The sequence below is a fragment of the Hemicordylus capensis genome, chromosome 5 (genome assembly GCF_027244095.1).
Source record: "Hemicordylus capensis ecotype Gifberg chromosome 5, rHemCap1.1.pri, whole genome shotgun sequence".
In the NCBI taxonomy this organism is placed as follows: Eukaryota; Metazoa; Chordata; class Lepidosauria; order Squamata; family Cordylidae; genus Hemicordylus; species Hemicordylus capensis.
The window spans coordinates 22,809,022-22,835,520 of NC_069661.1; the positions used below are offsets into that span (position 1 = coordinate 22,809,022).

General features: G+C 46.9%; 1 protein-coding gene and 1 pseudogene across 9 annotated transcripts in view; both read right to left on the minus strand.

Moving 5' to 3' along the window:
- Window positions 1–12,910, minus strand: part of FAM13A (family with sequence similarity 13 member A) — a 223,556-nt gene extending 210,646 nt beyond the window's left edge. For 4 of the 9 annotated variants that reach the window (XM_053256677.1, XM_053256675.1, XM_053256676.1 and 1 more), the window contains exon 1: window positions 147–556. In XM_053256677.1, the coding sequence (XP_053112652.1) occupies window positions 147–393 (247 nt within the window). In that variant the 5' untranslated portion in view covers window positions 394–556. Of the gene's footprint in view, window positions 1–146; window positions 584–6,422; window positions 6,681–12,823 lie in introns of those variants that run through there. The other 5 variants (XM_053256680.1, XM_053256681.1, XM_053256678.1 and 2 more) reach the window with 5 other exon arrangements.
- Window positions 12,911–17,780: 4,870 nt separating this feature from the next.
- On the minus strand, window positions 17,781–21,024 carry LOC128327642 (E3 ubiquitin-protein ligase TRIM39-like; annotated as a pseudogene).
- Window positions 21,025–26,499: the final 5,475 nt, after the last annotated feature.

A 26,499-nucleotide genomic window follows, 5' to 3' on the forward strand; every position in this document is an offset into this window, starting at 1 on the left:
ACCACCCTGCTGATGCCCCAATAACCTGCCACTTGAGGCAGCCACCTCACCTCATGGAAGGACTGCTCCCGAGTGCAGCTTTAGATACATTTTAAAATTAAAGCAAGCAAACAAACAAAACCAGAAAGGCTCCGCTAGCAGCTTACCATACTGGGTCAAATACGTGACAACATCCCACACCACAGCTGGGATTCCGTTCTTGCTCAGCCCTTGCTGCTGGAGTTCCTGGAGGCTCACGCCAAACACCTTCCGACAAGACGTCCCCTTCTGTCTGCTCAGAGGGGCTGCTGCAATCCTCTTCATGTCTTCTCTCAGCTTCACTGCCGATTTACTTTGCTTGAAAGAGCAAAGGAAGAGAGAACAGTCCGTCATAGTGACTATAGGGGGCTGCATGGTTCAACACACACAGGTTACACATAAGCTAGAAAGAACGTCTCTGCGGGTTTCGCGGAGCGGACGACTCCTTTGTGTTTCGTTCACAGCGAAATCTCAGCGGAGTAAGGCCTCCGAAAAGATCTGGGCAAAAAGCACACAGCGTGAAGGGAAAAGAAAGTCGAGGGGAGGAACTTAGATCCATAGCCAAGCAACTGAGCGTTGCCAGAGCAACATCCAAACTACATCACCACAGTGACTGAAGGTGGGGAAGAATTAAAAGATACTCAATGAACGGAAGCCGTTCTCGTCTGAGGCATCGTAAAGGTAATCGAGTCGGTGCCGTCGAGTCGGTGTTGACTCCCGGTGACCACAGAGCCCATAAACACACAGGTAAATAGCCTAGCAGCCTGAACAAAGCTTAGAGTCCTAACATGGTAATGAAAAATGGATGTTATACAGCTGGACACTACTACAGAACAACAATACCCAGATAAGATAATCTACAAACTGGATTTTTCATATATGTATTTACCATAACAGAAATGACTGGTATGATTTTACCTCAGCCTCTAGCAACATTTGCTGGACTATGTAACCAGGACTATGTATGTATGTATGTATTTAATACATTTCTATACCACCCCAAACCAAAGTCTCAGGGCAGTTCACAATAATAAAACAATACAAAAGCACAAAACATTAAAATCAATTAAAACTCCAAAAAGCTGCCTAAAACGCGAAATAATTTACAATATTTAAAATTACAAAGCTAAAAGGCCTGGTTAAAAAGATGGGTCTTCAAAGATCTAGAGATGGAGACAGTCTTGTTTATTTTTATTTATTTTATTTATTGTTGAATTTATATACCGCCTTTCATTAAAAACAATCTCAAGGCAGTTTAAGGCTTATGTCAGCAGGAAGCACATTCCAAAGTCTTGGAGGGACAACTGAGAAGACCCGTCCCCCAGTAGCCACCAAACGACTTGAAGGTTGCCACAGATGGGCTTCCCCTGACGAACGCAGTGGACAATGGGGATCGTGCAGAAGAAGATGCTCTCTTAAATACCGTGTAACTCCTGTAATATAGGAGTCATATAGTAGTAATATAGTAATATGTAGACAGCAGAAAGTATATAAGATAGATAGATAGATAGATAGATAGATAGATAGATAGATAGACAGACAGATAGATAACCTCAGTGGCATTAAAGTAACTTGAATTATGCAGACAGCAGAAAGTATGTATATATTTAATTTTATGTAGTTATATTTTAGTATGGTTAATAGCATGCTTGATATGGATTTTTAAAATTACCTTATAGTGGATTGTTATGAAATGTGTCTGTATTACTGTATACTTTATTTCTTTAATAAATGTCAACATTGTGAACCATTGTTGGGACATCAATGAAAAGCAGAACAAACATTAAAGCTATATTAGCTTTCCACCTTAAACAAGAAAATTGAACAAGAAGACACTTCAGTCTAGCCGAAAGAGGAGTCAGTTGTCTGGTTCTCTTAATCATTTGTAAGCTGCCCTGAGTGCAGTACAGCAGAATTTATAAAAGTAAATTACAAAACAAAAGCACTTCCTGGATTATTCAGGGGACAGCTGGTTTATACATTATGGCAGACGGTTCCAGGAATGAGAGAGGGAGGGAAGAAGGTGATTCATGACATCACAACACCAGCCAATAGCACCCTCCACAGGTAAACCTTTAAAACACATACACACACCTCTGTAGGTTTGAGTTAAAAGTTCACATTAAAGCCAAAGTGTGTGTGTTTACAAAGAACTAAAACTTCCTCCGCTGCTTTCAAAATGGCACATTTCTATGCATACATAGATTAAAGGCAGTTCATGCAGGCATGTAAATCTTTAGATTATCTGATACCTCACAACTGAAAGTAAAAACTGAACTCTGCCAAAATAAGTCTGCACGATGGGAAATGAAAGTTCTATCAGTGGTATTAGATCTGCAATGGCTCATGAAAGTAACAGCCCAATGAGCATCAATGTGTGAACCAGTCTCAAGTTGCAAGATCCACCAATACCTTAACCAATCAGTGTAAACCACCACTAATGTTAAAACTACAGCCACCTAATGGCACAGCAGGAAAATGACTTGACTAGTAAGCCAGAGGTTGCCGGTTCGAATCCCCACTAGTATGTTTCCCACACGATGGGAAACACTTATATTGGGCAGCAGCGATATAGGAAAAGATGCTGAAAGGCATCATCTCATACTCTGAGGGAGATAGTAATGGTAAACCCCTCCTGTATTCTACCAAAGACAACCACAGAGTTCTGTGGTCGCCAGTAGTCGACACCGACTTGACGGCACACTTTACCTTTAATGTTAAAACTGGCTTGGATAGATCTATTATTGGCTCTAAATATTATGCCTAGCAAATTGTCTGTTGATTTGGAAGTGGTTTTACCCTAATGCTGCTATTCACCCATTTGACAATGTTATTGCTAGTGTTCTGCCATTTTTATTTCATTCCATCTCACATTGCTACTTAAGAAAAGTGATTTATAAGTGCCCTGATTTTACAGATGGGGGCAATAGCAACCGGAGCCTAAAATGACACAGCAAGTCATTCTGAAACACTGGAGGTTATGTCTGTAATAGTTTCATGAAAACACACTTGCACCCATATACATTCATAGTGTGGTCACCACTGCCTCCACAATTGCTCTCATAATGCACCAAGTACATGTTAGGACTTCCACCCATGTGGTTTCAGTCCCCATCTCCAACATAGGCCTACAACTTGTACTTTTCTATTGTACATTTACAGTGCTTGTTGTAAAATAGGCCACTTTGAGTGTGATTTGCAGAAAGGTGGCACAGAAGTTTTTTTTAAAAAAAATTCTATACACACATACATACAAACAGTTGATTTGTTTTTTACAAATTTACATAAGATTTCAAACATTTCTAAATCAACATATATTTGGCACAGAAGTTTTTTAAAAGTTAAATTATAAATAAAGGACATGAATGTCAACCTACTTGACAGAGTTTTGTAAAGATAATTGAGAGCATGGTCTGGTGCAGATAGTTGAGGATAACAGTCCTGATCTAACTACTGGGAAGTTCCCAATGGGAACATGTCATAGGCTCACACGATCTCCTTTTTCTATATACATTCTCCTCGCTTTACTTTTCAAACAATGATTCGTGTTACATGTGCCACAATGTTGACACTAACCATGGTTAGCTCAAGCCACAGTTTGAAGCTCAGTTCTACCCATGGTTACAAATTCTGGTATGCAGCTTTATTTATTTATTTAAAATATTTATACCTCACTCCTTCAGTACACAACTGCTCCTAGCCATGGTTAGCATGAAGACTGATGTAGACATAGTCAACCATGACTGATGACAAAGAAGAAAGGGAGGGGAGAAATCAGAAGCAAGCATGAGAGCTTCCTACATTTTCCTCATCTCCTATCTATGGTCAAGTCCTCAGAAGCATTATGTCTGTAGCTGGCAAACACACAAGTGTTTCACACACTCTAAACCAGGCCTGCATACAACCTGTGACCCACCAGAACAAATACAGCCCACCAGCTATATATTTGCGACCTACCAGTTGCCTGAAACCCCCTCTCTAGTTTTTGCAGTCTTAGGCAAACCACTCAGTAAATCTGATTGATAGGAGATTCAGGGCAGACAAAAAGAAGTTAACAAATGGCACATAATCTTTGAAATCTACTACCATAAGATGTGGTGATGACCATTAGCCTGAGTGACTTTAAAAGGGGATTACATAAATTCACGGCCAACAAGTTTATCAAGGGCTATTAGTCCGGATAGCTAAATGCACGTATCCAACAGTTTAGATTTAGTTCACTAAAAGTAAAGCATGCCGTAGAGTCGGTGTTAACTCCTGGTGACCACAGAGCCCTGTGGTTGTCTTTGGTAGAATACAGGAGGGGTTTACCATTGCCTCCTCCCGCGTGGTATGAGATGATGCCTTTCAGCATCTTCCTGTATTGCTGCTGCCCAACATAGGTGTTTCCCAGACGATGGAAATACAAGCAGGGATTCGAACCAGCAACCTCTGACTTCCTAGTCAAGTCATTCCCCCGCTGCACCATTAGGTGGCTCACTAGCCAGCCATTATTTGTGGTTGCCACCAATCCCTCTCTCTCCCCTCGGCTCAGATTCTTTTCTGGCCCACAGGTATAGGAGAGAAGAGGGACTTCTGCCATTTGCACTGGGATATGGAGATGGTAAGACACAGAGGAGCCCTCTCCTACAGCCCCAAAAAGATTCTTGCTGTTTCTTACCTTCTAAAAAATTGTGATGGAAATGAGATCTCCGGTGAAGAGATCTCTGTGGTGCCTGAATGTCCTGATTATCAGGACCGGGAGCACTGAGCTGTCAAGTGGATATGTAGATGCCTGACTATATGCTAACTTCAGGTTCAGGCGCAGTCAGTGTATGTGCCTCTGAATATCAATTGCTGGGAAGCAACTATGGGAGAAGGCTCTTTGCCTTCCTAACCCGCTCAAGAGCTTCCCATCTGGTTGGCCACTGTGGGAAATAGGATGCTGGACCAGACAGATTTTTGGTCTAATCCAGCAGGATTCTTCTTATATTCTTAGCAGCAAAAATAGGAGCTTTATCATGCCCCTGATAGCCAGGACCACACACAGCTGCTTAGTGGGTGACAAACTCTCCAGGTCTGCTAGAAGTCATTACATAAAACGTTACTCATAGTATTCCTCAGCTGAGGCAAACTTTTCCATCCTGAAGATGGGGGGGGGCGGGGGGGAGAGACCTGGTCCGAAGCATCTGTTTTCCGTTCTTATACATTCTGTGAGTGAACCAAGGAAAACAGGGCAGAATGTCCACTCCTATACAAACTCAACTTTGAGAATTAAAAGTGACATTTTGATTGGAATGAAACAGGAGGGAGGATGCAACAGTTGGTGAGAGAAAGGACAAGGCGTTCATTCCAATGCCTTCCCTCTTATTTCAGGGACATGCTTTCAGAAGGCGGGGATCCACTCAGTTTTGACAAACGGATAAATACAATCTTTCTCTCAGAAAGTCACCTTGAAAGTTGTTAGTTTAAAAACAAAGACCAGATTCAACTCAGCTCTGAGAGTGTCTTTAAGAGTAAGTTAAATTTTGCCGGGTTTTGAAAATTACAAAAAAAGCCAAAGACTCCTTTCACACATACACACACACTACACAGAGAGAGAGAGAGACCCTGGGCGCACACACCTCGAGATCCCTATGAATGGCTGCACTGTTTAAGCACAGCTTCAAAGATACACATATTGGTGGCAAACATGCACATACTTGCTTAAGGTAAACCCTGTTGAGATCAGCTACATACAGACTTACAGACATTTTAACTAGCAAAGTGCAACAACAACAACAACAGAAGCAGAAGGAAAAGTCCTGCTTTGGAAAGAAAACTGGGCTTATCTTATGCACTTCTTTTTCCTAGCACACACCACATCGACACTTCTGCAACTTCCTCACTGTACAAATCTACAAATTGCCAAACGCCTGGTCATATCTAAATATTACTGAAGCCGATTTGGAAAAGGACAATCAAAATAAGCAAGCAAGCAGAAGAGGTGCAGAAACAAAATACAATTTCGTGAAAAACTGCGAAATCAAAATTTCCAAAAAAAAGTTTTGAAATATCCATGTCTGAACAAACAAAGGAAGTTACATCTTTTTCAGGCTCTAATCATGAACTGCTTGAGGTCCCCAGTTTCGGACTGAGTGATAAAAGACCCTCCATGGCATTCTTTATCCCAGAGGACCTCAACTCTAGCAGCGATACATTGCAGGAGGCAAAAACAAAATCTTGGCTAAGAGCCACACTTATTGGCTAGTTGCCTTCACTGCAAAACACGCCACAATTTTTAAAAAGTCCTTTTTCAAAATATCTCCCGGATGCACACACATCGGGTTGGTTTTACACCGTTCAGACCAGACTAGCCTCCCCTCCATCTCCACACCCACACACTTAAGAGGAATCGCCATATACAAGCGACAGGCTGTACTCACACAGATGGCTAATGCGCCTGCCCCCATTCTTTCAGAAGTGTCTGGAAGAAGTGGTGAAGACCGGATGAAAGCATTAAGCTTTTTACAACAGGAGACTCACAACCCTCCAAGCCACGGAAACTTGAGCATTTTGCCTTTTGTTTTTGCTTTCAGGTCAAAAGCCGCCCAGCAGTTTTGCAGTATTTTTCTCAGAAAGTTTTGCGTTCTTCTTGCTTCTGTGGATACACATGCCTGAAATCAGTAGCCTGAAACTGCAATCTGAGTCAGCGAGTCTCGCATTGGCTGGCAGGCGGAGTCACGTGACCCAGGACTTCAAGCCATCAACCTTTTTTCTGTGAAGTTCCAGGGATTTCTGGCAAGCAAGCTTCTCTCCCGTCTCCAGAATGCATCAGCAGCACAACCTTGCACAACATGCCTCTGCCCAAGGATCTGGGATAATTTGGAAAACAAAGATCCCAATGTATAGATTTGCGTCAACAGAAACTGATTTCCCATTTTCAAATTCTAGCGTTAGACTGATCTAATGCCTGCCTGCATGCAAGACTCTTAGACCACGCACACTCCAACTGTTCCAAATTTCTGTGTAGCTGTCTCTATTTTTTGCCTTTTGAAAATACATTTTGTTTGTTTGTTTTTTGTTTGATTTATATGCCACCTTTCATTACAAATAATCCCGACGGTTCACGACATATTTAAAAATAGAACAAATCTATGAAACAAAACAATAAACATTAAATCTGATTATTTAAAACAGTATTAATCTATTTTTAAAATTAGAAAAACATAAACACAATATAATACAGCACACAGAATCAGCAGCAACAAAAGAGAACAGCACCCTCATATATAAAAGCCTGAGTAAAAAGCCATATTTTAACCTGCCTTCTAAAAGCTGTGATGGAAACTGTGGAGTGGATGCCTACTGGGCATTTTATTTTTATTTTTAATTTATGTTTAGATTCCTATCCTGCTCTCTCTTCCAAGGAACCCAGAGCGGTGTACATGGTTCTGTTTATCCTCATAACAACCCTGTGAGGTAGGTTAGGCTCAGAGATACGTGACTGCCCGGAGTAACCCAGTTTGAGGGCAAGGACCAAGAAGGGCCTGTGCTACGTGTACAATAATCAATTTTCCCACACTGTCTGCATATAAAGCAGAGCCCCATCTTGTTAGGTGAGCAGAAACCTTTATGAGCAGGCAGTTCCTCAAATATCCCTGGCGCAAACTGTTAAGGGTTTCAGTGCATGGGGGGCAGACATTTTAAAAAAGCTGGCAACACTAGTAACTATAACTAGTAACAGTTATAGTGCTGATGGATAAGTTTATCTACTCGTAAACTGCTGTGCAGACCAAAGCGGTCAAAACCACCACCTTGAACTGCACCCGGAAATACATTGGCAGCCAATGTAGGCTCTTTCAGAATGGGTGGGCTATGGTCCCAGCAGGCAGCCCCAGGAAAACCCTAGCTGCCACATTTTGCACTAGCTTCAGTTTCCAAATAGGCTTCAAGGGCAGCCCCTCATAGAGCACATTACAGTAATCCAGCTGTGATGTAACTAAAGCATGGGCAACCCTGGCCAGTTCTGCCTTTTCAAGGGACACCGCTGGAGCACCAGCCAAAGCTTTACTTCCCAGGGACTTTCTAAGACCAGCCTGACTCACAAAAACGTATGTATTTGTTTGTTTCGTTTTTATACTGCCCCGTTCAAAAATGTCCCTGGGCAGGTCACAGTCTAAAAAACATTAAAACATTAACACAATTAAAACATTTTAAAAATAAAAACTCTTAAAACCCAAAGCTTTAAAACTACACACTAAAAGCCTGGCTAAACAGGTGTTTTCAGGTCCTTCTTAAAAACATTCAGAAAAGGGCGAACTCTGGTTTCATTAGGAAGCACATTCCAGAGCACCTCCATGCAGGAGGTAATGATTCCCCCTTTATCAAAAGGCGAGAAAAGCTTCACCTGTTAAATTTCTGCCTGACAGGCTGCTGCTAAATGCATGAGAGCAGACATTTTTTAAAAGCTGGCAACACTAGTAACAGTTATAGTGCTGATGGATAAGTTTATCTACTTGTTAACTGCTGTGCAGACCAAAGTGTACATCATGGAGTCTGGTTTAATTTAAGTAAAAGGAAATTAAGGTTAAGAAGACAACAGCTCTCTGCAACTTCTGGGGAAAGTACATTAGTGGATTAGACAGACAATCTGCAGCCCCCACGCAATTACTGTTTCAGAGAGGCTAATGGGCTTCTGTGGGGCCCTGATTGTACAAACTGGTATTTCTGTATGCAGGCTGCAAGGTGTAAAATGGCAGGCTGTGTGCCCACATGGCAATTTCTTGGGTGTATTCCTGGAGCCAGCTTTGCTTTTGGATGCTCAGGTGGAGGTGGTGACTGGGGTACCTTTACCCAGCTATACCGCTGATGCCTGATATAGGTGTTTCCCATTGTCTGGAAAACATACCAGCGGGGATTTTGGACTGGCAACCTCTGTCTTGCTAATCAAGTAATTTCCCTGCTACGCCATTAGGTGGCTTTCACTGGGAAGAGGGGCAGTAAAAGGCTGGCTATTTGGTCTGTGCAATGCCCAGGGCTTAGTCTAAGGGACATTGTGCAGCCCTTTGCTTACAGTACTGAAAGTGCTAACTCTTATTACTTACTGCAGTGCTTCTCAAACTTAAGTCCCCCAGATATGGTTGGATTACAACTCCCATCATCCCCAGGCACAATTGTCAAAGGGGATGATGGGAGCTCCAGTCCAACTATATCCAGGGACCCCAAGTTTGAGAACTTCTGACTAGGGATGTGCATGGAACCGGTTCGGAGGCCCTTTATGGGCCTCCAAACTGGTTCGAAAGGCCGGCTGTTTGACTGGTTCGAAGGTGGGGGGGATCGCTTTCAGGGCGGGGGAAACCCTCCCACCACATTTCCCCTGCAGGCACTGCCTTTTATTACGATCCAGTGGGGCGGCAGCATACTTCCTTGCCGCCCCGATGCCTCCTTGGACTGGAAGTGACCAGAAGCTGCCGCTGCATGTGTGCACCTCCAAGGCGGCACTGGGGCGGCAAGGAAGTACGCTGCTGTCCCACCGGACCATTTTAAAAGGCAGCGCCGGGGGGGGGGGGAAATGTGGTGGGAGGGGTAAAAGCACCTCCCCTGTCCTTAAAGAGATTCCCACCACTTCGAACTGGTAGGCGCCGATTCCATGCACACTACTTCTGACATACTGTGTTGATCAGGGAAGAATACAAAATATGCAAGGTATCTAGTGCCGGGCATTTTTAAAGTTGAAGGGTTCTGACTGTCAACACCAGTCTCTCCTGGCCCTAGCCTCTTTCCTCACATTCATTCATCATATTTATTTATTGTTTCTCTATGTAAACCGCCCTGAGCCTTTTGGAAGGGCGGTATAGAAATTGAATAAATAAATAGATAATCATAATAAATAATATTTATATACCACCTGATATATACATAAGAAGATAAGAACAGCCCTGCTGGATCAGGCCCAAGAAGCCCATCTAGTCCAGCATCCTGTTTCACACAGTGGCCCGCCAGATGCAATAAATTACAATATAAAATTTATTTATTATTGTAAATAAATTACAATATAAAATAAAAACAAACAATTAAAACAGATAGATAGATAATTCTTTATTTGGTCACTGAACAGGAAAAAAGGGATTGGGTGGGGTATATATCAAGAAAAACATCAGAGGATAACCACAGTATCCAACAGCTATCCTCTATAATAAAGAGGTTGAGTGTGCGCCCGTGTCCCTGCCCGTGTCTTTCTCGGCCATTCTGGGCATGCGCGGAGTGCATGCCCAGAACGTCCGAGAAAGATACAGCCGCAGGGACACGGTGGCCATGTTGTTTCCAGGCCAGACGGAGGAGAAGCGGGAGGGAAGAGATGGCAGTGGTGGAAGGAGCCCTGCCTTTAAAAAGGACATCAGGACTGGGAGGAGGAGAACCGAGGATTGGGGAGGGCAGATGCGGCAGCAGCAGGACCAGCCCAGCCGCAAAACCGGCCATGGGCACCGGGAGGAGGAGAACCGAGGACCAGGGAGGGCAGAGGCGGCAGCGGCGGGACCAGCCATGCCGCAAAACCGGTCATGGGCACCGGGAGAAGGAGAACAAGCGGGAACCGGGGAGGGCAGAGGCGGCAGTGACGAAGGAGAACAAGCGGGAACCGGCGAGTGGGGCCCATGGCGGTGGCGGCCGCGGCGACGGTTGGTGGTTGCGGGGCCGGCCCGGCAGCGGAAGGGCAGCCCGCAGTGGGCCCCAATACCAGGGGCTGAAGGTGGGAATGGGGGGAGCGGTGGCTGTCCGGCAGCCGCCTGCAACGACAAACAAGCGGCCGCGCAAAGCTTTAGTATGATGGAGGCCGTGCTAGCGAGAGGAGCTCTGTCCGGGAGCTCCTCTCGTTTTTTACGAAAACATCGGGTGAGGACTCGGGCGGGCGGGCAGCTGGGAAGGAGGGAGGGAGGGAGGGGTGGCGGGCGACGGCGGCAGCAGCGGCAGCAGGGGTATTGGTAGCTTTTGTGCAAAATCTGCTCGCGGCAGGGGCGGTTGGCTTCCAGCGCCCCGTTATTCTGTTAAATACGGGCGCTGGAGGGGGCAAAGAGGCGGGAGGGGTAAGCAAGCCCTCCCCGCCCTAAAAGGAAGGCCCCCCTTCCGTGCCGGTCCGGACTGCTTCGGACCGTGCACATCACTATCCTGAAGGGGCTCTTTCCTCCCTCACGACTCCTCTCTTCAGACCCCAGCCTGCTATCTATCTCTCTATCTATATTCCTGTCCTCTACAATCAAGAACATCTTCTGACCAGTAACAGTTGCGTTCCAACTGTCCTTAATAATCACAGGCTCCTCCTCCTTATCTGCATATGGAATCCCCACTGCCCAATTACCATGTTGCTTCTGCTCTCACAGGCTCCTTCTCCCTAACTGCATATGGAATCCCCACTGCCCAATCAGGTGCTTCTGCTTGCAAACTCTTGCAAGAGCTGCCATGCACAGAATTAGCCATGGGTATGCTTGGAGAATTAAGTATATAGAAGATAGAAGATGGAAGATATCATCACTTGTCTAATCCTATTAGCAATCAAAAGAAATTTGGCCACATTATATGTAACCTCAGTGTCTCGATCCGAAAGTAAATAGCGAATACAAGATTGATCTGAACAGCCATAACAATTTCTTAGATATGGATCAATAAGAGCAACCCGGAAGTCATTATAAAGTTTACAATAAAATAAAATAAGAGTAATTGACCCAAATGCTTTTTCACCACACAAAGACATGCGGAATAAGGGGCTTTTTTGTACCTGCCCTGTAATACAGAATAATTAAACAGTTTAAAATTAATTTTAATTAAAATCCTGGGGAAACAGGTGTACCTTAAGGGACTTTTTAAAAGCAATCAGAGATGAAGCAGCTCTTGTTTTGACGGGGAGTGCATTTGAACCCAGAGAGGAATGAGTCTCAGAATCACCCTCCGAACCAAGGGATTGCCAAAGCACCACTGAGTACATACAATGCGCATTTGCCTGGCCAATGAGAAATTACAGCCCATCTCCTCTCTTCCTCTGCATCTGGGATGAAACAGGATAGTTCTTCCAGGTTGTTGGGGGGCTTGTGGCAAACTTGAGTGGGAGGAATTAGCTGTTCCCCACCTGGCCTAATACCTGTGGTGCATCGGTGAGACTGTGGGCAGAAACTGCTGATAGCGATGAGAGTATTATTATTATGATTTCTTGTTTACACAGTCAGACAGGTGTTAATGACTGGTTTGTTTTATCCAGACATTGAGTCCTTCCCAAGGACCTGGGATGGCTGAATTTTATTATCAATGTTGTTGCTGTTGTTATAGATATAGTCACAGAATATAGGCTGTTCCCAGTAAAGCTGCTTTTTGTAATTGGCTGGTGGTGATTTCTGTAGCCCCTATGGTTGTTATTATTATTATTATTATTTCAATTTCTATACCGCCCTTCCAAAAATGGCTCAGGGCGGTTTACACAGAGAAATAACAAACAAATAAGATGTATCCTTGGCCGTGAAGGGCTCACAATCTAGAAAGAAATGTAAGACAGACACCAGCAACAGTCACTGGAGGGACTGTGCTGGGGGTGAAGAAGGCCAGTTAATCTCCCCCTGCTCAATAAAGAGACTCAGCACGTTAAAAGGCGTCTCTTTGCCAAGTTAGCAGGGGTTAAGTAGAGCAGCCCGTCTCCCCCTTTGCGCCCGCCCCGCCCAGAAAGCACTGCTCCTGAAACTGATTTTGGCGGAACATGTTGGCTACAAAAGAGGAGCAGCTCTTCTTCCCCAGCCCTGCTTGCAAAAACCAAAACAATACCGCCTCCACTCCGCCCCGCTCAAAAAAAAAATAAAAATCCTACACTCTTTTCCTGGCAATTCACCGTTCCTTTAGGCGCTGCACCATCCGCGAACCATTGGCATCCTTGCGGATACTCCACGCGGGTGGAGTCTCTACTGCAACCCGATCCTATGCAAAGTTAGGCGCGCACGAGTCCACCAGAGCGCGCAATTCGGTCTAGGACAGCTTGTAGCCGTCCGGAAGAGCTGCAACTGGAGCTTTTCAGTTGGCGACCTAAGAGCAAGCAGCGCCACCTTGAGGCTCAGCGTGCTCCTCCATATCGCCTGCCAACACGACGACGTTCTAGCTGGGGAGTACCCACGCTAGGATGTGTGTTTGTGCGATCAAAAGAAAGGATGCTCCATCGGTCAGATCAAGCAAAGCTCTAGCAGCAGGCAAAGAATATAGTCTACAAGCAACTCAGTCTGGACCGGGTTCATTTGTTATTATAGGACAGGAGTGGTCTGGACGTTACTGTTAAAATTGCATGGTGTACAAATGAGCACTCAACCCCAGAATTTATTTTCGTTGCTGGGGATTCATCCCTAGGGATTCATCCCTTGGATCATCTAAACTAAACAGAGGCAGATTAATGTAGTAGCAAATGTAGCATTTGCTACGGGCCCCGCGTTTTTGAGGGCCCCACATGCCCGGCTTCCAACTGGGAATTAAAGTTAAAACTTTACCTGTTTTATTTGGTCCATATTAGATCAAATATCCCTTTTCTGCTAAATGTGCCTTTTAAGAGAAGGCCCAGCACAGCATCTGTCCAGTGGCTGTTGCTGGTGCCTACCACATTTTTCTTTTTAGAGTGTGAGCCCTTCGGAGACAGAGAAGCATCTATCCACTCTTTATTTTTCACTTTGAGAATTTTGATTGAAAATCACTTTGAGAATTTTGATTGAAAAACAGTATATAAATGTTCACTGTTGTTGTAGTAAGTGTGAGTTTGTGGCTTGGTCTCCCATACTCCAAAATATAGCAAATGAAAAAAATTGAATTACTTTACCATGCAAGTAAATAATTTATGTTTTAATATTTATGTGCATTTTAAAAAAAAATTAGGGCCCCTTTATAACATATGCTACAGGCCCCTCACTGGCTTAATCCGGCCCTGAAACTATAGCAGTAGGGATTCCCAACAAGTACTCTCTGGCTGTTGGGGTGGGCATGGCCCTGGGAGCAGTCATGGAAAGTGCCTTCTGCGCTTCTGAATGCCTGGACTCCATCACTGCTTCCTGTGCTGCAGCTGCACTATTTGCTCCCCACCTGAGAATCACTGGCTTGAAGCAGATGTGCCCTCCCCCTCCGTGAAGTGTTCACAGCAGAAAGCAGGGAGGAGGAGGAAATCCCAGAATACCTTTTCCTCCAGTCTAGAACAAGCGCAGATGCATCTTCAAGAGTTATACTGTATTCTTCTGGGTCAGATCATTTACTGTTTTCCCTAAACCGCCACAAGAGCAACAGCAGCTCCTAAAGCTCAGTAGCGGCAGCTCTTAGGCTTTCCAGGCCATGCACAATGACGATAAAAACTTCCAGGTGTGGCGCACCAGGACCCTGATGCTTTTATAGCATCAGCAACTAGAAAAGGCTTGTGGCCCCTGGAGCATTAGGAGCCAATAATGTGATAGTAGTAGTGGTGGCTCCTGGAGCTGCAGCAGCGGCTCCTAAATTCCCCCCAGCTGTTGCGCACTATAAAAATGTAATGGGAGGGTGACACAGGCACTGGGCCATGATGTCTGTAAAGGGCCAGTGGCCAGGGAAAGCTTAGGAACCCCCACTGCGGCTCATGGAGGTTTAGGAGCCACCATGGAGATGGCAAGTGAGCAGGTGGAAGGACTGGAGGGCCGAGGGCAGGAGAGAGGCAATCTGGAGGGCTGGGGATGGTGGGGAGGGAGCCCCAGAGGCGGCTCCTGGCGGTGAGTGGCTCCTGTCCTTTGAACGCATCTGCTCAACCAGGGGCGTAGTAAGGTTGGAGTGGGCCCAGAGACAAGATTTTAAAATGCCCCCCTCCTCACTGAAGCTCAGCTCATGAAGTAAAGAAATCTTCAATGAAGCTGAATAGTGGTAACGAAAAGCATAGTAATATAAATGTATACACACACACACATATATGCCACAAAGAAATCTTAAATGAGGCTGAATAGTGGTAACAAAAAGATTGGTAAAATTTACACACACACACACACACACACACACACACTCTTATTTATTTATTTATTTATTTATTTAAACAGTTTTTTTATACCGTCCAAAACTTACGTCTCTAGGCGGTTCACAACCAGATATATATCCTATATAATAAAATGCTAGGTGTCTGCGTCTGTGTCTCTGATGGGTGTTCTGGGCATGCGCGGAGCGCGTGCCCAGAACACGCCAAAAGAGACAAGGATGCAGACGCCGGCCGCCATGTTGGCCGGGAGGAGGAGAAGTGGCGTCTGAGGAGAAGCGGCTGCCACCGCAGCCGGGCGGGGGGAAAGGGGTGGTGGGGGAAGCCGGCCAAGGAGGCGTGGACGAGGCAGCGGCGGAGCCGCGGACGAGGAGTGAGGACACGGAACAGCTGAGGTGGCGGCGGAGCCGCGGCCTCGGCCAGAGGAGGCGGAGGGCCAGGCCGCTAAGCGAAAGAGCCGGCAGGCCATGGCCACGAGGCGGCAGCGTGCCAGGCCGTGAGGCGGCAGGGGCCGGAGCTGGCCATCCAAGGCGGCCCGGCCACAGTTGACAGGCGGGGGCCCGGGCGGAGACGGAGGGCCCAACCCGGCTGCGGAGGCCGGCGGCGCAAACTGAAGTGGAGGCGAAGGGCCTGGCCCGGCCGCGGAGGCTGGCGGAGGCCGGTGACGAAGGGCCTGACCCAGACGCGGAGGCCGGAGGTGGCCGGAGGCGAAGGGCCCGGCCCAGACGGGGAGGCCGGAGGCGGCGGAGGCCCCCAAAAAAAACCACCAGGGGAGGCGGAGGGCCCCCCATCCAAAACCACCACGGAGGGCCCCCCCAAACCAAAACCACTGTGGAGGCCCCGCCCCACCCAAAACCACCGCGGAGCCCCCCCCCCAAATCACCGCAGGAGGCGGGAGGCCCGGGCAGGAGGAGGCGGCGGGGGAGGGCGGAGAAGGCAACTAGTGCTCGTTATTTTAACGGGCTGAAATATATATATATATATATATATATATATATATATGTATGTATGTATGTATGTATATGTATATGTATATGTATATGTATATGTATGCATGTGTGTGTGTATATATATATATATATATATATATATATATATATATATATATACCACAACAGAACATCATCCTAAATTTTTTTTTTTTAAGGTTTTGTAAATTGTGGATGAGGCTAGTCATTTAATGGTACTAGAGAAAGACATGCTGTTCTGGTAGCTCCAGGTCTTAGCACTCACATCCATTTCGGAGGATGAATACAACTGAAGGAAGCCTGGGCAGGTGCGCGGCTGGGGGAGTCAGTCATGTGACTTGCCTCTGGGGGGCCCCCGAAGGCAGTGGGCCCCAGACAACTGACTCCCCTTGCCCTATTATAGTTACGCCCCTGTCCTCAACTATAGCTCCACTGCGAGAGCTGTCTGTTGTTTTTAAATAATTTATTATTATTGATTGTAATCTGTCATATTGTGTTTTAGCATTGTTTTATTGACGTATTGTGTATATTTGTTACTACCATTTTTGCTGGCCAATGGCTGTAATAAAACTGATGATGATGAGCTCCACCCAGGGGCGGAGCCACCATTGTGTGGACGGGTCCAAAGAACCTGGCTGCCATTCCCTGTGGAGCCACCTCATCCAACCTAGTCACGCCCCCTGCACTTGCTGTCAGATGCAGGGGGCATGGCCATATGCGGATTTGGGGCTGCGCGGCCCTGTTTGCAAGGCACTTCAGCCAGTGCTGGGTTTCCAACCTGGCTGAGAGCTCCTTTCCTTGCCTCGAAAGGCAGAGAGACTGACAGCAGATGCAGCGGGCGTGGTTAGGGCACCTAGGGGTCACCGCTGGTGGGTTGCACCCACACTGCCGCTTGTCTCCTATGCGCCGGATCTGCCCTTGGGCCCAAGGTCACTTGGTGAGCTTTATGGTTGAGTAGGGAAGGATTTGTACCCGCTTCACCAGTTCTCATCCAGCACTCTAACTACTACACCACACGGGGTCTCAGTTGTGTGGGGTATTGGATTGGAGAGAAAAAAGAGACCATGCCAGCCAGTCTTAACATTTAGCCACCCCACTACTTTAGTTCAAAAATGAAGATTTCTCATTAAGACAGGCTGGCATAATTAACACAAATAAATAAATAAATAATACAATATTGATTCATCATAAGGGCTCTTGCAAACTTTTATCACCCGCAAAAGCTAGATAAGGAAGTCCCGCACACTCTGATTTGCCCAAAGCCTCAACCGCACCCACACACCCTTAGGAACGGCCCTGCTCACACACTTTGCACTACTTATAAAATGCTCCTCAGTATAACTGTTGCAACTTTTTCTGAAGGAAGGTACCTTAGCATTATTCTTTCAGAGATCTGGCATTTTTATTTTTTTTATGTTTTGCCAATCAAAAGAGAATATAGGAAGAAAAGCCCTCCTCCTCTCATTAGTTGCCCAAATAATCCAGCCCTCTCAAAGTGAAAGCAGCCATATGCAACACTGCATACAGAGGAAATTTTATAGAAGAAAATACTGACAGGGCATCATCTGACATATGATGCTAGAGTGTTCCTGATTGGATATACAAGAGATGATGTGTTGAAATCCGATTTGAAATCACTTATGCATCTTTTAACAGCAGCCACCAGTGTATGTATCACTTTAGCATGGAAGAAAGCGAGCTCCCGTCCCAACTCAAAATTAGATTGGTTAAATTGTGTCAGGAGAATGGTGGGGTTTTGTTGTTGTTGTTTTTAAGGTTGTACTTACATACTATAAAATCTCAGAGGAGATAGATACTATAGGAGATTTTGCTTTGTTTTTAAAAGACTTTTACTGAAACATACATAAAGCATATTAGGCTTTAAATATCTTTACGAGAATACATCTCACTGTCTTTGGATTTACAGAGAAATAAACATCAATTTATAAAGTCTCTTATCTCTACAATAATTAAATAGAATATTTTAAACATTGACAATATTTTTAACATTAAGACAAACACTGCAACAAGAACTGTTATTCAAAAAAATAGCCTCAGACTTTCATCTTCCTTTAATATATAATCATAATATGCAGTAAATATAACAATAATATTAATCATAGTAATATAATATAAAATATGAATGATGAAAGGCATTACTGCTGCCAAGTTCTTCTTAATTTGATCCTGCAAAAGAGAGAAGAGGAGAGGAATTAGTCTTTGTGGCAGCCCAGGGTTGGCTCTGTAGGCTTCAACCCACCAATGGTTACTAATGACTAAGTCCCCTTCAGAGCCAGGAAATAACTAATTCGAGCCTCATGGCTTTCAGTCAAGACCTTAGGCCTAGTTCTCACATCTCAGTGGAGGCAACCTGTACCCCTTCAAGTTGCAGGTAGGCACTGCTCACATGCCTTAATGCTCCCCCATACAAGAAACATTCCCCCATACAGCTGGTCTCAGAGAGGAGAGCTGGTCTTGTGGTAGCAAGCATGACTTGTCCCCTTAGCTAAGCAGGGTCCACCCTGGTTGCATATAAATGGGAGACTTGATGTGTGAGCACTGCAAGATATTCCCCTCAGGGGATGGAGCCGTTCTGGGAAGAGCAGAAGGTTTCAAGTTCCCTCCCTGGCTTCTCCAAGATAGGGCTGAGAGAGATTCCTGCCTGCAACCTTGGAGACGCTGCTGCCAGTCTGTGTAGACAATACTGAAATACATGGACCAATAGCCTGACTCAGTATAAGGCAGTTCCCTATGTTCCTCTCTAAATCCTACCCTTTAGTGCTGTCTGGATTAGCCCCATAAGAAGTGCCTTTCTTTAGGGCTATTAATTAATTTATTATTTATTTAAAATATTTATACCCCGCCCCTCCAGTGCACTACTGCTCGGGGCAGCTCACAACAATAAGATAGACATGATACAATAAAAGCAATAAAATTAACTCAATTAAACAACAAAAAAGTTGTCAGATTAAAAACCACTATCATTATTAGGTCCAAATTAAAACTGAAAATTATAAAAAGCTAAAGAACCTACCAGATATGACAAAAAAAACACAACCCAATAATGGAGCATTAAAAAGCCTCCTTTAAAAGGTGTGTTCTAAGATGTTTTTTAAAAACATTGAGGGAGGGAGCATGGCAAAGCTGTTCAGGGAGGGCGTTCCAAAGCCGAGGGGCCACAACCGAAAAGGCCCTGTTTCTAGTCCCTGCCAACCGGATCTCTGTTAGTGGCAGGGTCAGCCGTGCATCAACAACTGCCTGAGTTCAGTTCTGTAAGTTCCTTTTCAAACTCGTGAACATTCCTTTTTACTAGCCAACGGTCCATCTAGCCCTGACTAGCAGTGGCTCTCGGGCAAAGAGAAGTCCTCCTTGGCCCTGCTTCCTGAAATCCTTTAACTGAAGACCCCAAGAATTGAACCCGGGACCTTCTGCAGACAGTTGGTTTGAAGCTCAAGAAGCTACTACAAGTCTTGGCTAGACAGTGTTGCAGTGGAGGGGAAGCGCTTACCACAGCATGGGTACTGCAGACCACTGGGGGAGGCTGCAGTGCTGGTGATGGCAGTATGAAGCACCAGCAGAGATGCGGGTGGCGGCAGAGTTGGCGCTGGTGGTTGGAAAGGCTGCGAAGAAGATGGCATCACTGACAGTGAGAGTGGTGGAGCAGTGGCACCCGCAGGGATGGTGGCAGCTCTGGAGTTGGTAGACTGAGATGATGGCAGGGTTGGGCTCTCCTGTGTCTCCTGGATTCACAAGCAAGACAGAAAGGCGCACGCGAGGAGGGCTTCTGCCTCACTCTGGCTCAGGAAAAGACAGGGGATGGGGCACCAATCCCCGCTCTCCATTTGGACAGCACCAAGACCCCTCTGGTTTAGACGGCCCACATGCTTTGGCAAAGAGGGCAAGCAGAAGACATAATTCCCCTCAGCAATCTCATTTCTCTCACTAGGGAGTCCGTGGGATTCCCATTTCCTCGCCTCATTGACTTCCCTGACTTCTGCCAGCTTGTGCCATCCAGCCTCTTTCCTCCTGCAGGGCAGGTCAAGCCTTGGGGCACTCCTGAAAACGGAATTCATGGCATGTTTCCTGGGCACCAACACCCAGGTGGAAGAGAAGAGCAATTCTTCACCAGCTGAGACAGAGAGTCCGGACAGTGGTTCACAATTGTCACTCCTGGTCCGTGGGAGGTCGAAGGATGATGGGGGGAAGCATTCTTACCCCCAGCAAGGATCCCTGGATAGAAGAAAGGCCAAAGCTTCTCAGTGAAGGTGTCAGTAAAAGTGTAGATATGGGAGCGGTCTGTGATACTGTAGAAGGACAACTTGCCAGCCTCATAGTCCAGAAAGATGTTCACTCACTTGGATTTGATGGTGACATTGATGGGGCTGAGCGGGGTGATAGTGGCTGTGTACTTGTCCCCATTGAATACATGCCAATACATGTCAATAAAGGAGGTTGTCTCCACTTTACAGCTTACTGAGTCATTGCAGACCCCCAGGACCCAGTGGGTCTTTTCATCCACTTCCACCTCCCAGTAGCGGCAGCCTAAGGTGAAGCCTTTTGCTGCTAAGATGCAGGGATAGGCGGTGAAAAGCCTCGGACTCTTGGGCAGCTCTTGTAGGTGCTGCTCCACAAATGCAACATTCTTGCAATCCCCAGAGGGCACTAAGTTGGGGTGGGCTGTTTTGGGGTCAAGGGTCAAATCTTTCATCAGCCTCTTGATGACTTTGTGCAGAAAGAGATTCTGCAGGAGCGGAAGGATAAGGTGATTGAGCTGTTGGAGCAGTGGGTCTCCTTCAAGAGCCTCATCACGGAAATGTAGGAGTAACTGCAGTCAGGCATAGAGATGTTCAAGGATGTGGAGAATACGCTTGAAAGATGTGAAGAGGTGCAGGCCAAAGAGTTGAGACTGATCTCCACTGAGCTAGGAAAAAACATTCTCCAGCTTCCTCGAGGAGTACTTCATTCTCCTTATTCTCTAACTGCCACAACAACATTTATTGTTCCTCCTGGGCACTTTCCATGCTAGCTGCTCAACAGCAGCAAAATGCCTCCGTTCAGGCAAGTCACATTCAAAAGGTAAACAGCAGGGGGAGCAGTCTCGCGGAAACTAACAACCTGAAGAAACAGCAACTTTCTTATGCCGGATATACGATGTCCTAGCTCTATATCGCAGCGATTAAATTCGAAACAAAGCATTGGAAATGTGAATGGCACCCTGCTGTCTGCGTAGGGACTGCAGTGTCACAACACAGGAAGTGTGGAAGCACACTTCCAATATACAATATGACCCCGTTGCAGGGTCTAATCTGGAAAGCGCCCTCCAGGAACTGATGCAGCTCCTCAAACCTGCTGCTGATCAGCTGATGTTGACCTTTCTCTTGAGCTCCCCAGGTGTTTTCTCTTCCTGGAATTTGTGGTGGGCCATGCCCTGCAGCTTTTGTTCCAGGCACATCTGCCATTTCCCCTTCTACTGCAGGGGAATGTCATCCGGGGTATTGATGTGAACATGGTTCGTCCCTGGGTCCGCCTCTTAGTCAGTCAAACAGACTCAGTGGGAATCATTTAGAGGCTTTTATTGCTACTGCAGTTTAGCACAGGGGCGTAACGATGGGGGGGGCAGGCAGGGCACGTGCCCTGGGCGCCACCCCGGCGGGTCACGTGGGGGGGCGCCAAAAAGTGGCATCCCCCCGCGCCCCCCCCGGATCGCCCGCCGAGTGTGGCGGCAGGCATGCGGCAGCGATCCGGCAGTGGCGGGGGGTGGCGGCGGGGCGCCCGCCGAGTGCGGCGGCGGCTGGCGGCGATGTAGCGGCCCGAGTGGCGGCAGATCGCCCGCTGAGGGGTGCAGGCAGAGTGACGCCGAGGAAGCGACGCCGGGCCAGACGGCATGCCTCAGCGTCGCTCTGCCTGCACTCCTCGGCGGGCGATCCGCCACCACTCGGGCCGCTACATCGCCGCCAGCCACCAGCCACCAGCCACCGCCGCACTCGGTGAGTGACCCGCTGCCGCCCACCACCGCCGAATCGCCGCCGCACCCGGGGCGCCGCCGGCACAGGTATGTGGGGGCCAGGGGGGGGGGCGGGGGGCGCCATTTCAGGGCCAGAGCTTGCCCTGGGCGCCGTTTCCCCCTGATACGCCACTGGTTTAGCAATAGGTAATCACTGGGCTTACGCTCTCCAACCGATTACAGTTTGGTTATAGGTGCATCTTACATTTATACAAACAATTTGAATGATGCTGACACCCTAGACACAGTATATGTGACAATAAAATGGTGGTCTAAGTATCTAGTATGCATGCGAATGATTCATTGTTCATCTGGTGATTACTCCTTATTTGGTTAAATCCTGTTTTCTTAACTGTCAGCGAAAAACAGTGAGAACCTTGTGAGAACCAAGTTTCATAGATACAATTTAGTGGAGAGAGATAATGACGTTGATCATGAGAGGCAATGATGTCCCTGGGCTGGGCTGGGGTTACTTTAAGTTAGAATGAGGTATTCTGGGCAAACATGGAGTTTCTTTGGTTTTCTGAACACATCAGCATGACCGTGTGAGAGCGGTGCTGGTGAAAGATTTTGCACACCAGGTAAAGTGCCTCCTGCTCCTCCTTGCAGGCGGAGCCCCTCATTAAGCTTCTCACGCCACTTCTCGTCCTGCACCTTATTTTTTATTTCATCTTATTTATTTAATTTCTCTACCACCCTTCCAAAAATGGCTCAGGGCGGTTTACACAGAAAAATAATAAATAAATAAGATGGCTCCCTGTCCCCAAAGGGCTCACAGTCTAAAAAGAAACACAAGATAGACACCAGCAACAGTCATTGGAGGTACGGTGCTGAGGGTGGAGAGGGCCAGTTACTCGCCCCATGCTAAATAAAGAGAATCACCACATTAAAAGGTGCCCCTTTGCCAAGTTAGCAGGGGTCTCACCATGTTAAAAGGCGCCTTGCACTTGTTGGAGACCTGCAGCTGCTTGGCTATCTCTACCATGTTGCCCAGCTGCCAGTTGAGCCTCCACGTGGTGGAATGTCTTGTGGCAGATGGGGCCCAGGAAGTCACCGTTCAGCTCCTCCCACCAGCCGGTGATGCAGACCTGGCAGAAAGTCAATGATCAATGGGTCTTTAAGGCACTCCAGGCAAACAGAATCGCTGGCTTCTACCTGGAGGTTCTCCAGCGGGTTTGTGGTGGCCATGCCTCTCTGTGGTGCTGATCATCTTAAGAGGGCACATTTAAAAATCCACAAAAAAGGTCACAGCTGGGAGCAGATTCTAAGAGGCTCAGTGGGGCACAGACAGCCACCAGGGCTGTAAACAGGTTCCCACGCAACAACAACAAAAGCCCACCTTGCTTTCTGCCCCTCTCTCCTCCCTCAACCGACTCCAACTGCCAGTCTCTCACACACTACGTTCTAAAGGCTAGGCCAAGGCATGGCAGCTACATTTAAAATACTCCATGCACACCTTCCAAGGTGATGCATGGGCCCAAGATGGCTCTGTTTCCAGAGGCACATCTAGGTAATTTTGGAGCCTGGACCTAAATGCCTTTGGAGCCCCACCACTGCAAATTAAGCATCGCCCCCCCCTACACACACACACACACACACACACACACACTATGACACACACATAATTTTTAACACATGGGTTCTTGAGGGCACAAACAGCACCTGAACTCACAAGAATGTAGAAATATAAAACTGGTGTATTTATGCAAATATGCATTAGCAGAAACATTTCAACATGCAACTTAACGTATTCCCATCCCGCATATTTCTTTCTCCACTCCCCCCTCCATCTCTAAAGCAGAGGTCACACTCGGCCACCTGGCACAGTGTGGGTCAGCGGTGCACACCTGGGACAGATTAAAGCCCCCCCCCCGGGGTGTGTGGAGGCCCTGGACTTCGGCCCAGAAGTCCAGGGGGAAGAGTGCCTCTGTCTGTTTCCCTTAAAGGAGCTCTGCACTGGGTGAAGCACAGTGTTGCATAATGTGAACAGTCACCTCTGCATGGTGCCAGCGGGACGGAGCAGAGTATTCAGTTGTGGCTGAAGCTTCATACAAAACCAATAAAAGGGCCTGAAAAGTGGGGGGAGGGGAGACCGAAGGTGGTGCAAGGTGGGTGCGAGGTGACAGGAGGCGGCACAAAACTATATGTGGCTCCCCAGAGGTTCATTGGAATCCAATTATCTGGCCCATCACCAGATTTGAGTTTAACACCCCTGGCCTAGTGCATCTGCAAGAGAGAGAAAATCCAAGTCCCCCAGTTTTTAAATATGGGGGGGGGGAGATTCCGTTGCACCCCCTGTAATTTACTGCTAGATCTGCCTGAGTCTGGCCTTTCTTCCAGGTCCATCACAATGTCGCCTAGCAGGCAATGCCTGGGAGAAGGCAGGAGGGGACGGGGTGGGGTGGGTGTTGCCTAGGTCACCCAGAGAAGCAGTTGAACTGTTTTCCCCACCCCTGTTGTTGCTGGAGCTGCTGGAGAAGGAGAGAGCAGTTAGATGTGTGAAGGAAGAAGAAGAAGAAGAAGAAGAAGAAGAAGAAGAAGAAGAAGAAGAAGAAGCAAAGCCTTGAAAGAGAGAGGCCTCCCCAAATCGATGCCGCTGCTGCACCGTGCAAAAGCCGGGACTGAACGGCGAGGGAGAGAGAGAGTGGGGAGCAGCCTGCCAGGAGCTCACCTTACCTTTGGAGGATGTGCATGCCCCCGCCATCTTGTTCTTCTTTGCCACAAGCCCAAGTACACACACACACACACACCTGCTGCCAAGTCCACCTAAGAACCTCTAAGAAGAGAGGCTGCTTTTCTGGCCCCCTCTCTGAATGTGTGGATTGGGGAAAAGGGAGTCAGGCAGGCAGGAGGTGGAGTTTTTTCCAGAGGCTGAACACACACAACCCATTCCAAGGCTCCCCTCCGCCCCAAGCTTGTTCCCCTCCCTCCTTCCTTCCATCCCTGCCTGCCCGCCCGCCCCACTGCACTGTCCACACTACACTGCATTGCAATGCACAATGGAAGAAGCTTCCTAGAAATGGAAAAATACAGCTACTTTCCTGCAACACATTTACCACATTATAGGGTTGAAACGCATCAATAAAGTTCAAAACAATGCATCTGAAATATGGATGACACCCTGCTGATAGTGCAGCAACCACAATGTCGAAACACGGGCAATTTGGAGGGGCACTTAGCAGACGCATAGCGAGCCGGTGGCAGGGAGTAATCTGGACAACGTCCTGGAGGAAAGTTGGGAGTGAAAAGTAAAAAATGCAGAGGGGGGGGGAATTTCCTATACATGGACAGCCAGCAAATCATGGGGAAAGCATTTCCCTGATGTGTTCCAGCTTTCCACACACTGTACTGCAAGGTTCGGGTGTTGTTTAATGTGGGAGGAATACTCAAAACAATACACTCACCTGCTTTCTGAAGGAGAGAAACCATCTAAGGAAATTCTTCAAAAAATTTCCTTGGGAAGGACCCTAAAATACTCTTCGAATTTCCAGACCTAGAAGTGGTACAGCCCTCCTTGGACTGTCTTGTTTTTGTATGTTTGGACCAACTCAGAATTAATTGGCATAGTGATACTCGTGCAGTCATCCAGGCTGAGAACCTGTGTGGGCTTCTGGCATTTGGTTGGCAGCAGTGTAGAAATGGTGACAGGGTGAAGCGGAGACTATAAAAGGTTTTAACAAATTTCCTGTGAGACAGTTCAGATTTGCCAAAAGCCCTGCGGGAATAATTATGAGCTTTACGAACAGTCAGATGGAGCCATTCATCTCAGCTGAGCCTGCTCTCATTATTATTAAACTACTGAAGAGGAACTATATTATGAGCAGAGATAAATGCTGATGACTCTCAGCATTGCTACCCAATCAGAAAAATCTGTCTAGAGACATTTTGCCTTTAAATATTGGCAAAAGGTACATCTTATGGGAAGAATTGGGACCAAATGTCTACATATAAGTATGCAAGCACAAGCAGAATCTAGGAGGCCTGGAGATTTTCCAGAGAGTTTTTTAAAAAAATATCCTTGTATTGTTTTAAATACATAGGAAAAAAGGATCTACAAAGAGATCTATAGTTCATCAGCTATAACAGTAGTGGTGATTAAACCCGTATCTCCACAACTGGGGTATTGGCGATTGCCATTCATAAGCTAAGCCAGATGTTGGACTATAACAATAGCTGAAATGGTCATGAAATTACGGGGGGATGGGGCCACAGCTCAGTGGTGGAACTACTGCTTTGCATGCAGAAGGTTCCAGGTTCAGTCCCTCCAGGAAGTGCTTGGAAGGGAGGGTATGGGAGGAGAACTGGTCTTGTGGTAGCAAGCATAAATTGCCCCTTTGCTAAGCAGGATCCAACCTGGTTTGCATTTTAATGGGAGACTATGTGTGTGAAGACTGTAAGATATTCCCCTTAGGGGATGGGGCCACTCTTGGAAGAGCATCTAGGTTCCAGATTCCCTGCCTGGCATCTCCAAGATAGGGCTGAGAGAGATTCTTGCCTGCAACCTTGGAGAAGCTGCTGCCAGTCTGTGAAGCCAATACTGAGCTAGATGGACCAAT